The sequence below is a fragment of the Oreochromis niloticus genome, linkage group LG6 (genome assembly GCF_001858045.2).
Source record: "Oreochromis niloticus isolate F11D_XX linkage group LG6, O_niloticus_UMD_NMBU, whole genome shotgun sequence".
Lineage (NCBI taxonomy): Eukaryota > Metazoa > Chordata > Actinopteri > Cichliformes > Cichlidae > Oreochromis > Oreochromis niloticus.
The window spans coordinates 18206911-18220605 of record NC_031971.2 but is presented as its reverse complement, the minus strand read 5'-3'; the positions used below and the strand labels follow the sequence as shown (position 1 = coordinate 18220605).

The 13695-nt window shown below is 40.9% G+C and overlaps 1 protein-coding gene across 1 annotated transcript; it reads right to left on the bottom strand.

Moving 5' to 3' along the window:
- Positions 1–680: 680 nt before the first annotated feature.
- Positions 681–13426, bottom strand: dkk2 (dickkopf WNT signaling pathway inhibitor 2). Its single transcript, XM_003452273.5, has 4 exons — positions 12805–13426; positions 4619–4769; positions 3983–4120; positions 681–2721 (listed from the first exon to the last, which is right to left on the bottom strand). The coding sequence occupies exons 1-4, from the start codon at positions 12988–12990 to the stop codon at positions 2471–2473; spliced, it is 726 nt and encodes a 241-aa protein (XP_003452321.2). The 5' UTR covers positions 12991–13426; the 3' UTR covers positions 681–2470.
- Between the last annotated feature and the right edge of the window lie 269 nt (positions 13427–13695).

Sequence of the window (13695 nt, the reverse complement as noted above, 5' to 3'; positions counted from 1 at the left end):
TTATATATTGTCTTTTTATTCAATTAAAACATTTGTAAAGAAATATAACATCTTAGGGCAAAGCTGTAACAGTTTAGCAAGAAATTGTGTTTTTGGTTATGTTCTAGTTTTGCACAAATAAAGGATTCTCCTTTTTCAATTTCATAGATTAGTTTTAATTTTTTGTATATATTGGTAGTCACTATTAAATTGAAAAAACTTAAACACTTCTTTTTTGTTTACATTTGTAATAGTTTGGTTTCAAATTATAATAAGAGGTAACGACATGCCAAAACTCACCCCCTCCAAAGATTGCTATCTATGTAACAAAACAAACATTTCAAAGGTTTATGTATGAAGATATTTGAAAGACCATTTATTTAACACAGATTATTTCAACAACAGTGAATGTTAATATAACTTTGTTTTTATTTATAACAAATAAAATAATGTCCACATCTTTAATATCTAAAGTAAGATTTCCAGGGGCAAAGCCTGAATAAATTTGAGGGTCGTGTCAGGAAGTGCATTCAGCACATAATCTTTGCCAGATCAAATATCCGTTGGTTGTCTCAACCCCTCGGGGAAATAAGGGCTTTTTTAGCTATCAAAATGCATTATACGGCGTTTAATTTCCTGTTGTCATTGTAAGAATTCAGCATAAGAAGCAACAAGATAAGCAAAAACAAGGCCCGTGTAACTAGGAATACAAAATACATTCTTTTATTAATTCATCTTTGTAAATACATGAAACAGATCAATGCAGTGAATTCACAGAAACATCATTTCGTTGGATGCAAATCTTGAAACCATTTACACACAATTTACACAACACATTTTGGATTTTGATGCTCCCTATTTTAGGAACCATCCTTTTGATGCATTCAGTTTGTGATATCAGTCCATGCTATCTAAGCCTTTACCCCTTATCTACACCCACAGCTTTTATCTATTTCAGTCTATCCAACTGTGCTTGTTTCTTCTGACATTACTCTTCTCACCTAGATCATTTTGCTATAACTTTTAGGATTCCTTTGTTATTATATGTACATGATATACATTGGTTCTTAAATACATTTGCTTTGCTTCCAGTCTATTTACAATATTAGAGCTTATTGGTATTTTAATGGTTACAAAATATATGTACTTGATGCTCTAAAAATGTGTTAAAGCAAAAGGAGGCAAATGTTATATTGGTTTGTAGGTAATGAGTGGTTATTTAAAGCACTGACACCAGGGGAGAAAAAGCATTGCTTCACATCCATTACACCATAAAACTCAATATTTCATCAAAAGAAAGTATGCAGTCATATTTTAAAAGCAGAAAACTAAAGAGGACTGTGTGCCATCAACAAGCCATTCGTTTCAACTGCAGTTCTCTTTAAAAAACATCAGATTTGTGGAGCATTTTTGTAAATCTAATCAATCCTCTCACATCTCCATTTCTACTGGCTTTCTAAAGGGAAAAATTGCGATTCCAACATATCCCTGAATCCCGTTTGTATGATTTGAAAAACAGAACCATTCTGGTATTGAAACCACCAAGTCTGCAGCAAAGGACTACCTCAGTGCAAACAGTTTTAACCCGCACAGTTGTATCACAATAGATTACAGCTGTATCCTACATCAAACAAGATTCCCACAATGAATACAATACTTTATCTCTCTTCTTGTGGCTAAAAATAGGGCGACAAGCGAATGCCCCAGACGAAACTCATCATTCCAAAGCAAATGTTCTTTATGTCTTTGGTGTAACACACATCAGCGAATGTATATTTGTTCTTTGGACGTTGTTGCTGGTTGTAAATGCTTTGCATAGCAAAAGCTGGGTTCTATCTTAAAATAAGTACTAAAGTTGGCAAACAGACAGTATAACATGCCAAAATTCTGATCCTATGAAAGTCACATGTGACATTATTTAAAGCTAACTGACTTAAGAGTTTGGTAGAGCATGTACTATTCAGTAAAAATATGGCTTTTGTGTTAATAGTCCTTCGGCTTCAAATATCATAAGCTGGAGGTTTAAGGAAAGACCACTATGACTGTTGCTTCCATCTACGAAAAGTCCACACCTATCACAGCATCAGCTGACAAACTCTGTGGCTCCCTGATATTTATAAGAATGTGTAAAAGGTTGTTCTTTTGGGGGGAAATAGCATCCTATAAGCTCAGTAATCTCTCAAAACCATGAGTTTGTGTGTGTGTTCATGTGTGTGTGTGTGTGTGTGTGTGTGTGTGTGTGTATGTATGTGAGGGTGTGTGTTTGTTATGTGGGGTGCAGGGATGGACCACTCACAGAGAACACATTAAAGCATTCCCATTTGCCCTCCGTTTGCAGAATAGCGAGCTTGAAGCCGCATCTGTTCTGTCTCTTGTCAGTCTCTGTCTTTTCCCCCTTTTCAGTACTGCCACAACCCATCCTTAAAAAAAAAAAAAATTCCCTCGCACATGGAGACGGAGGCCTTTAAGCCGACAACAGCTGCCTCCTGCTTCAGATCTTCTGGCACATGTGGAGTCTGGACTTGGACGAAGAGGTGGCGTCTTTCCACACCTTGCAGGAGAGGCCCTTGGCACAGTCACAGCGCTGGAAGAGTTCCAAACCGTGAGTGCCTTTCTTCCTCTGCTTGGTGCACACTTCTCCCTGCCTCAGCACCGGTTTGCAGATTTTGGTCCAGAAATGGCGGGCGCAGCAATAGCCGTCCGAGCAATCGGAAGAACGCAAGCACGGGTCACCCTCGTGACCTAGAGGAAGAAAGCAATAAAAACATATGAGCAGTGATAAACCGACAAACAATAAACTGCAAACTGTGCATTAAACTGGCATATTTGCACTTGGAAAAACATGAAAAAAGCATGTTCACATATCAATTTTTAACACTGTTTTTATGTATCTCTGGAAAAGAAAGTGATTTAATTGCAGGTGAACAGCAAAAAACAGCCATGTTTTGCTCATTAAACAAAAGATATCAACAGCTGACTGATTCTATATAACCTGAATCTCCCAGTGTTGTTAAAATTGGTATTAAATATCCATATGTCTAAATATGTTTTTTTTAAATACCCTCTTTCATAGGCTGTCCATACTTTTTTCACATGACTCTGTATATATCTAACACGCTTGCCTGACTGAATCTTTATGAATCAACAATCACTAGAATTGAAACGTGCGTGAAACACTTTTACTTGCAGGCCTGTGACACATCTTACCAGAAGCCACATTATCATCCAATCCAGTCATCCTGTTTCCCTGACAAACCCCACTTTGCTGACTAGTTATTCCATTATTCCATCAGTGTGATGGACTGCTAAGTCAGACTGTTTTCCACTGGTTTAACATCACTGAGTTTCTGGGTTGAGTTTATTCAAGTGGCAACCTGCACCAGCCCATTATAATGTAATAATGTGTAAGGAGAGCGGGTGAGTCAAGTACAAATAAAACCAAATGGCCTCATTTATGGCGGATTTAAGTAGTGCTCTTATTTCCACGATTATTTTAACATTCTTGCCTTGAGGACGTATTTATAGTATAGTAATTTAAGTGTCTCATTAAACAGATTACTATATTGATAGTCCATTACTTGGCTTAAATCAGGTGACATGAACGCTAAGAACAGGTCTCTGTGAGTTATTTACCTTAATTATGCCAAAGCTGCATTTTGTGGTTTAAGCTGGTGAAGGTGTGCTATCAATGAGACTGTTTGTATAGATTTAAGTAGGTGCAGAAACAGCAAAGGCATTGTGTTTCTTTTTTCTTTCCAGGATCTCCACGCTTAGCTTGAGACAGACACATGGGCAAAGGGGAAATGAGGGGCATATTTTGGTGCACTGCAATACCCATGAGTACTTTAGGGGTTTCATAAAGTTGACAAGAAAACAGTTCAGCCAGACCAGGATAAGAGAGGGGCAGAGCAAATCTAATATTAGAGGAAAAACAATGATGAAAAAGGATAATGTCTAGATATCACTTGGTTCATACTGGACATGCTTTGCTGTCAGATCTCACCTTTTAGAGAATGCTTGGCCTGTCCCTTTCCATTCTTCCCACCCTTCCAGCCATGCTCTTTGGAGGACAGCTTGATATGTTCATCTAATGGTGAGATGTGAGGCGAGATCACGCTCTCAGAGATGGGGACACAAATGACTGTAAAAACAGGAGAAACATATAAAGTTAATGAAAATGCCAACACTGCTTAGTTTGTCAGGAAAACATGGCACAGAAAGCTGAGCCCATTAGTCTTTGTGAATAGTCTCTTAAATGGATGCTTTCAGTGCATAATGCAAAGACCTCCTACATGTGTTAGTGAGCTATGTTGATTTTAAACAAAGAGCAGTTTCAGCACAGCCTCTGCACACATTCACGCTATTCACACTACAACACGTGACCACTGATTCCTAACCTCTGGGCCTCAATTGACTACAGTTCAGCTATAGTTCAGGGTTCTGTCTGAAAGCATGTGTTCAGCATTATTTAAATATATTGGCTCTATAACTAAGACCCGCTTTTTCAAGAACATTTGAATAAAACCAGAAATCAAATTTTCTCGATAGTGCCCCGCAGTCATAATGTAATTGAAACTGAAATGCGCTACAATCATGCACGCGTCTGTTCGTGTGTGTGTGTGCGTGTGTGTATTCGTACAGTTACTGCAGCGGTTGCCAGGGCAGCACATAGCATCTCGATGACAGCGCTTCTTCCTCCTGCGACAGGTGAGGCAACGAGAAGGAGCCTGTTGAGGGCTGTGGCAGTAGCTGCCCACGCTGCACTCCTTGTCATTGCTGCAAGGGTACACCTGGAGAGAGAGAGAAGATGCTATGTCAAAATATCTGTTTACCCAGTTTATGAAACAACCTGTCATCACGTGTGACTTCATGGCAGCAGATTTTTGAATGAGCGCCGTGGACAGCCAGATCTAAAAGCCATGCCTCACATAACTTCCATTGGTGAGGCGGCATGTGTAACTGAAATACTCCCTGATGCAGTTTGAGCTACGCTGATGCCAGTTCAGTTGCAGATTAATCACCCACTTACTTCAGTTATGTCAAAAGCGCATTAAAAGTGCTCGCAAGTCCTTAAAACACATTTTATGAAAAAATAAACAGCAAATGCTGCCTTTTGATATTTGACTTTGATGTATTTGCCTAAGTGACATCAAGCAATATAAAGCACATGCACATGTGGCTGCAGTGTAAACACAATTCCCTTAATTGCATCTGCAGGGTCATTATTTTCTTCTTTAGAAAGGCGCACATCAGGCCAGAGTCAGAGAGTACCCATTGGACATGCGGTTCCCTTGGCAACACTGATCCTGTCAGCATCCGAACTCATGAAACAGCCTCTTTTTAGTGGGCCAGTGGAACATCTTGAGATGGTAAACTAATCTGTTAACTCCACCCGGTATTTTTAATTTAACATGGCATATATTTTCTTGTAAAGATTTTGTGTCTCCCACATGTCATCACCCTCTCAATGTCTACAGAGTGCTGTGGTGCACGTGGCATCACTGTTTAAAAGCGTTAAAGCTGATAGTTTTTGCTCACAGTATTGCAATACCTTTCCTATACCTTTCCAAAAGTCACGGCTGCGGCAAGCTAAAACAGTCAAGCCAAATGAATTTCATGTTGCATCCAGGGGTCTTTGCAGAGACCCCTGATAACAAGAACACCTAATCCACCTCTGCAAAGGTGGTAGGTCTGTTCTTTCTAACCTGCAGCTGGGTCTTCAATTACTTTGCAAAATTATTGATTTAAGCTGTTCAACAAAGTTTCATTTGGACCAAATACAGGACCTTGGAAAGAGCGAACTGAAGCCCAGGAGTTGTGTTTATTCGCTGTGTTACAGCTGGTTGCTAATGTACATGCCAGTGTCTGGTTGGTAGGTAAGCCTCTTGCATATTTTCCACCCTCTCATGAGCTAATCAGCAATATTTCCCATTGCTAGTCACCTCGGAGTTGAGATTAGTTTAACATGTCACCCACCCACTTTGTGTCGCTTATTTCTCTGGTTCCCCCAGTTGTTTATTCTACTTTTTGAATAAAGAATTCTAGCTGGATATTGATTGAAATACAGCAAATTCGTATTTCTGAAAAGTAAGTTTAAAAACATGTGTTATTGTTTTGCAGGCCGAAGCTAAATTCTGCTCACTTTCTTTGTAATTACTGGGTGGCCCAAAAGACCCAAAACCTTAGCAAATTAACCCAAGAGTATCCAAGTAAATGGCTAGATACCAGTGGGGGTATGTGGTGAAACATATTGTTCAGTTTGTTGTTTGTAGATTGTTTGTTTTGGGTGAAATTACTACAGGCTGCGGTCTTTCTATACCAAGTTTAAAGGGAAAATATGCTGTAGGGATTAACTCTTCTCTTACTGAATGTTTCTTTTCTTTTTCTTTTTCCGTGGCCAAACAATACCGCTATTAAAATGACCAAACCAAGGCAAACCACTTCAGTTTCTCTCAGTATTCCCTAACTGCTCACAGGCTTAATGGGGCTACATTTCGGTAGCCAATCACGCTCCTTTACAGTTCATTTGCCTTTGTTTTTCCTTTAGCATTTCTTGTTTTTACACTGAAAGGCTGAGAAATATTATGTAGCCAAGTACACAAGAGCTTTTACGTCTTTTCCCTAATGAAGGGACCACACAAAGAAGGCATAAAACTAACTATCCATAGCAGTGAGAAGTGCAATTAGACCCAAGCTCAGTCTTCTGATAACAAGCGTGTACACCGACATGAGACTCTCTTTATTGGAACCACTGTCTTGATATAATTCCATACACATGCAAGTCCCATTGTCATTAGATTTGGAGCAGGAGCAAAGGAGTTTGGTGCAAATTGTAACACAAATCAAAGAACTTTGCTGACAAATGGAATAATGTCACGAATTTGCGCCGAACTCATCAACACAGGGGGACATTTTAAACAGCTGCAGGAAAGGCTCACATCCACATCTGCAGGGTGACACACACACACGCACGCACACACACGCACACACAAAGAAAGTTCAGGTCACTGTGTTTCTGCACATCATTCTTGTATTTCCAACCATTCGGTTTAATTTGGAGGATAAGCTATGATATGAAGTGGACCACATATTTGCACAACAGAACACCTATTCATGCATAACACTAAAGCTAAGATCAAATGGAATCTACTATTAATCACGTTCACTGAAGACTGACATAAGCACACGTTGTTTTGGTGGCACTCCGCTGCCAGCACAACATCCACATTTCCCTGGCAGTGCATTGACAGATTTGATTTATTGTGGTTTACCACTGACAAACATGGAAGAGTCAACATGTGAGTGAACATAAAAGAGGTTTAAATCAGAGTAAAATCATTACAGCCGCAGTAAATATAACAAACTCCTTTTGGGGGTATGAAGGTCAGTACAGAGAGGTCTACCATCCCCAAAAGAGCGGGCGCCGTTCCAGACGTCGATGTACACCACATGTTTAAGTCAGCTATCGACAATATCAATATTTCAGCACATTAGAAGTTGTTACTCATGTGCTTTAGCTTCAGAAAGTGAACAAGATTAGACTTGCTGGAGGTTTGCCATGCTGACTTTCTCAGACTGGAAACACATGGATGCAATGATATAGCCGTAGAAAAATGAGCTGAAATATTCAGCTGAACGCTCATCTATCATTATGACAGATTCCCATAATGCAAATGATTAACATTGCTGATGAAAGCAACAAATCCTTGGCGCTTTATGGATTCCCAAAATTTCTTAATTACTACAAGGTTAAGAACTGCTGTCAGGATGTGGGAAGGTCATATTTGTGCGTAAGCAGGAGGAAACGCTGAAAACTTCGCTTCATCGATTGTTAAGATACAAACCCGCCCTGCCAGCACTTCTGATGCTCATTAACAAACACAGTATGGACTTTTCCCAGCTCCCAGTCTTTGTACTAAGCCGAACTAATAACCTCCTGGCTTCACCTCTCTACTTAACACACATTAAGTCGACACTGATTCCTTAAAACAAACAAGCGTATTTCCCAAACTCCCAAACTGTTCCTCTCAGGTTTTTACAAACTAGTCCTGTCATAGTGAGAAATAAACTTTCCCACTCAACTGTGGAGTTCAGTTTCTCTGCAAGCTCCTCTTTTAAAGAAATACGGACATTGCCGTGGACTGTCGAGAAAAGAATTTGCTGGAAATGTGGACTGAACAGAAGTTCAAGTTTTCTTTTTCTCTCCTGACAAGAAAAAAATTCCCGTTATCTAATGAAGACAAATGGATCCAGACACGTGCAGCAGTACTTCATACTACCTGCATTCAAACCTATCTGTGTTTCTGAGCCAGCAGGTTTGCATCGATCACAGTACATGGGGCACTGTGGGAATGGGGCTCACCTCTTCCATCATGTCTCAAACTGCAAGACAATCCTTTGAAACCCAATGATACGAGGCCGGCCCCCTAAATCACAGCTGATAAACTTGCCTTATCTTGTCATGTTTTAAAACGCCTCTTTTGCAACATCTGAGGGACAGGGTTTCATTTGGGATGCATCTTATTAATCTCATATCTCTTTTTTTTCCTGTTGCTCCCTTATTTTTCCTTAGACAGCCTAGCAACATAAAAGAAGAGCCTTGGATCCTGCATAGGAAGTGGGTTGAGCGCTCTGTACTCTGCAGCCTCTCATGGCATGATGGTGAGACGATAAAGGAAGAGACAGACGGAGGGCAATAAGGGAAGCCCCCGGCCCTGTCTCGTGTTGCTCTCGTGCTGGTAAAGCTCCACGGCTTTGAAGAGGAACCTTAAATGTGCGGGAGCAACAATCTCCAAGGGATTTACTGCAGGATATACAGGGCTTTGAACCCTCTCTGCCAGTCTTTGGATCCCCTATTTACCTCTCTACAGTCATTCCAAAGTGCTGATATAATTCAAGAGAAGAGCCCGGTAATGCATAAAAAAAAAATAACACCAAGTATGTCTCCTCTCCTCTATGTTTAGAACCTATGCAGAACCAAGAACCAGTATGAATGCAGGAAAGCAGCAGCAGAACAACATAGCAGAAGGGTAATTTAAGCCCTTAGACTCCAGCTCTTTATGATCAACTGACAAAAAAGCAAAAAACCCTCAAAGGTAATGTGAGAGAAAAACAGACAAGAGGTTGGGGGGGTGGATGGGCCAACAAAATAATGGGCCAACATCAGCTGACAGTTTTGCTTGGTTTTTGTATCTTTTTAAAATAAAACAGTTACAATTGTTCCCCCAGACTTGTGTTTTTATTCTTATGACCTCGATGATGAAGCTCAAACTTGCCAAAAACTGTATATAAAAAAACAAGTGTATTGAATTCTTCATCTATTTTGAACATTTTCTCAGATATATTGATGCATCAGATCAGATAGCACATGAAGGCATGGAGAAATGATGTATTTTATTGCTTCGTTTGGAGCACTTGTAAACCTCACTGCTGAATGGAACGGTGATATTGACCTCCAATGCAAACACTAATAAAACGTAAGGCAGAACTGCTGTCTGCTGCATATGGCAAAGATCACCTTTATGAACCATGACATTAGGGAAGGCTCTCCCTTTCATGTAACTATTGACTATAATATCCCTCTGCTACCCAAATCATTTTTAGCATCTTTTACAGTTTGTAAACACACTAAGTTAAAGAAATTAGCGTTATTTCCATCCACTAATTTTGCTTGGAACAAAAAAAAAAGTTGCAACAAAGCTAAAGTGCATTCTTAGGCATCCGCCCTCTTTGCTTTTTGTGCTCCTTCAGAGCTCCAGCTCATAACCTGAGGCAGTGAATGGTGTTAATGAGTGGCAGCGGCCTTAAAGAGTCAAACAAACGATGTCACTGAATAAACAAACTTCATATGCCCTGAAAGCACAGACGGCCGCTATCAGATAACATAGGGAAGACTGCACACAAGTCACTCATACAAACCATGTCCTCAGACACAACTCGGCCTCTTTCATCACTCAAAACACATGTGTTTATAACCGTATCCCTTTGAGCAGTAGGATCCAGAGTCTCTAAAAACTAGGCCTTCCTTAAGTTAAGTATACATTCTGAGTTGATCTTAGTCATTGCACCCATAGCAAGGCATACAGTCACTGTACGTGAGCGGTGCCTTCAAAGGCTATCGGGGGAAAGGGGAAAAGCGCTCGACGGTAATCTGGGAGGTGCGCTGCTTTAAAAGGTGTAATCTTGTGAAATGAGAGGTGCACAGGGTCTCTTCTCTCATTAACAGGTCTAGTTACACTAAAGGTGGTCTCCACAAGAACCCTAATGGTTCCGGCGCAAGGGCCTCATGGCACCCGAGGGACCCACATGCTGGAAAACCTTCAGAACTGAAGACTAAAACACACATAAGCAGTCACACCTTTCCCCGCCTTTTCTCTCTCTCGTTCTCAGCTCATTAGGATCACTGAACAATCATTTTTAGCTCGGGGAGAAGGGCTACATTTTTATAGAAACAGCCTCAGGAGATCGCTTGTTAAAAGTAAACCCTCTGGCGAATTCAATAAAGCAACTAGTTAAGGCCGACTGACCGGCTGCTGATGTTTTACAGGCGCGTTATGCACGAATGCCGCCAGAGTGTTGGTTCCCTTGTGGGTTCAGAGGTTACAGTGGTGAGCGCTGCCTGCCCGTGCTATCCATTTCTGTTGGTTCCCTTCCAAGAAGCCCAGAGTGCCACCCACGAACACTGGCTGTCAAGGTCTTGGAGGTTTTGGCTTTGTCGGTTTTACTCCAGTCAGGCTGACGTGTAAAGGACGAGACAAAAGGAAAACACTCAGCTGTTTGCCCCGTCTGTACACGCAGGAATTCCTAACGCCTTTCCTGGTTTGTGCGTGGTTAATGTCACCCTTATCACCAACCTTTGTCAGCAGCTACAGGAAATCAAAGCACATTAAGTTGTCAAATGCTTCCTTTAACCCAAAAGCTTTGACCAACATTTCTTATATCCATCATCTGATGGGTACAAAACTAAATTACACCCTGGTTTCCTGCTACAGCCACTCGTCATCTTCCAGTAATCTTCTACGAAGTGATGTAAAAGCAATGTTTGGGGAGATTTCTGGTAATTTTCAGAATAATCGTTAACCGTGAGTGAGTTTCAGGTCCCCAAACAGCTGTATTAAACCATGTAAAATGTTGGTTGTACTGAAGGAAAACTGCATTTTAAAATAAAAATGGATATAGTGGTAAATTGTTCAGATTGTCTTTCACATACTGGGGATTTCATATAACCCTAATTTGCTAACTATCCTCACCAGTTGTGGCAAACTCAGCAGTATTACAATGCATTCATAATACAACAGCGCCAAAGTCTCCTCCTAAAACTGACGCCAAAAGAAAACTTGAGCCGACACATGTCCTTTTCCCCAATCTTCACCCAAGCACTAAACTGACATATGAAAGTAGAGAGGCACCTCAAAGATGGAAATATAGGATACCAAAAGCCTCAATAATGGATTGTGTGTGTGTGTGTGTGTATAATTGTGCAATATAAGGTACAGATATTACAGATTTACCCAAAAAGCTGGCAAAAACTGCATCCTGTTGTTCTCTTCTAAATTAATTTTGCTGGACACTTTTACTGAAACACAAAGTGAAACACAAATCTGACTTTGATTTATTACACTATTTAATACGGCTATTTACAAATAGCCACTGCATGATGAGAGGCAGAAGGACGGTGCAGCTCGCTCGGCCTTGGCCAAGCCACAAGTCTTGGCCAAGGCCGAGCTGCGGCTGTTTCTTTACCACTCTGGAAAACCTCATAAATGATATTAGCCATCCTGGTTTGGACCCACCACACCATGACTTTATACTTTTGTAACAGTGTGGTGGTTTCTGCACACACATATTGTTTTCCCTCAGTCCACTCTTCCAGACCATTGCAAAGGCATAGAAGTAAGCAGACGCTCAAAATTGTGGTCTGGCAGAGCAGCTTTTCCATAATTCTTCTGTATCAGCTCGATGCCTCCTTTTTCATAACTAAGCATTACACTGATATGCAAGACGATCAAAAAAGGCACGGTGTACAGGCCAAATGCAAACGAAGCAGGTGAGCCCACTGGGGGGAGGGGTGTCCTGGAGATGTGGCAGTGCCATCTACTGCTTGCACGCTGTCTGCCATGCTTATTTTAAACATACACGCCTGCCTTCCACGCCGATTTAAACATCCATCTCTCAGGAATTATTTGTTGGATTGCGAATTTTCCTAGCCAAGCCACAGGTCCAATTCCTCACTTGGTAAATCGGCTAGATGTTCACAGTTTTTTAAAATCTCACATTTGCTCTCACAAGCACTCTTTACAGCAATGCGGCACTTTGTTGAAACAGCGGGGATCGATACCCCTTTGAGTGGGTATAAAGTGGTTGGTGAGAGTGGCCCCACAGAATCTCATAATCCCAGCAAGCGCCTGGACCACTTTAATGACACACGGATCCAGACAGAAAATTACCCCAAGTATTAACTTTTTCTCACTTTTCTGACGGCATTAATGATTTACTGTGGAAGTGTGCTGCACCCGACTGTGGCGTCAGGTTTGAAAGGCAATTAGGATTTATGAGGGGTCCAATCCTCCCAATTTCCAATAACGATCCACACATGACGCAGCTTTCTGAAGGTGTATATTACTATTTCACCCTTTAATTGTGCAAAGGAAAATGTTTCCCACTCAGCAATCATAAATTGGAAAAGGGGAACTCATGGAAGAAAAGTTATTGCTATTACGATTGTTTTTGTTGCATTTCATAAACCGTCTTCTTAGTAATAAAGGGCAAAAAGTGCTCGGACATCTCCGCTGATATTTTCTCAGACAGTGAAATAACTGAAGTTACCTGGATGTTGTGTTTCTTGGTGACTGTTGCAGATCGGTTGGTTGCCGGTGTCGGTATTTCTTCCAACTGACCGGGTTTGATGGAATTCGCCTTCGGGCGCGCCTCTGATACCTGGGATGTCCCAGTCCTGAGCGCAGCGACGAGAAACACTACAACACAATATCTATTCCAAGCAGAGACGACCATCCTCAAAAAATACTAAAATATTTGAAAAAAGAAAAAAATAATTTAGTAAAAAATAAAATAAAATAAAAATAAGTTTCTCAATGAGACGTGTGCGCCCTGGCAGTGTCCATGCGTCACGCTTGTCAGACTGCAGTACACAGAGTGGTGATGATGATGATGCCAAGTTTCTGGTCCTTAAAAGGTCAGATAATTAAAAGAAGGACTGCCATTGAAGATTCTTTTAAAAGCAACGACAGAAACAAACACGGGGAGCCAGGTGCACGAGTAAAAAGGTTGGGGTTTTTTTTGTTTGTTTTCTTTTTTTGTATGAACCTAATCTGTTAAAACGCCGATGCACTGAGGGGCAGACAGAAACTTGACAAGAGGTCTCCACTGTGCCTCAGTCTGGTTGCGAGTGAGCGCTTAGTCCTGTAGCCGGCTGTTTTATGATCTCGGATACTTTCTTTTTATAGGATTCTAATGAGTTTGCTTCCTCCGCCCCATTCACGACTGACAAAGAATGAAACTGATCTGTGCGCTGCGCTGCTGCTCTCGCATTGTCGTCTGGACACCGGCACCAGGAGCTCCGTTGGGAAAAAGCTATAAAATTATACACTGTGTATTTTAACTGAGCACTTAACCCTTTTTACTGCGATCACGCAAAGGAAACGGGAAGGGAAAAAGTCACTTTAGTAAGCCCAAAAAAAGAGAAGAAGAAAAAAGGCT

Coding starts and splice junctions, on each gene's coding strand:
- dkk2 (XM_003452273.5), bottom strand. CDS start 12,990: ATGGTCGTCTCTGCTTGGAATAGATATTGTGTTGTAGTGTTTCTCGTC. Junction 4,121..4,618: donor TGGCAACCGCTGCAGTAACT/GTACGAATACAC, acceptor CTGTTTTTACAG/TCATTTGTGTCCCCATCTCT. Junction 2,722..3,982: donor GGCCAAGCATTCTCTAAAAG/GTGAGATCTGAC, acceptor TTCTTCCTCTAG/GTCACGAGGGTGACCCGTGC.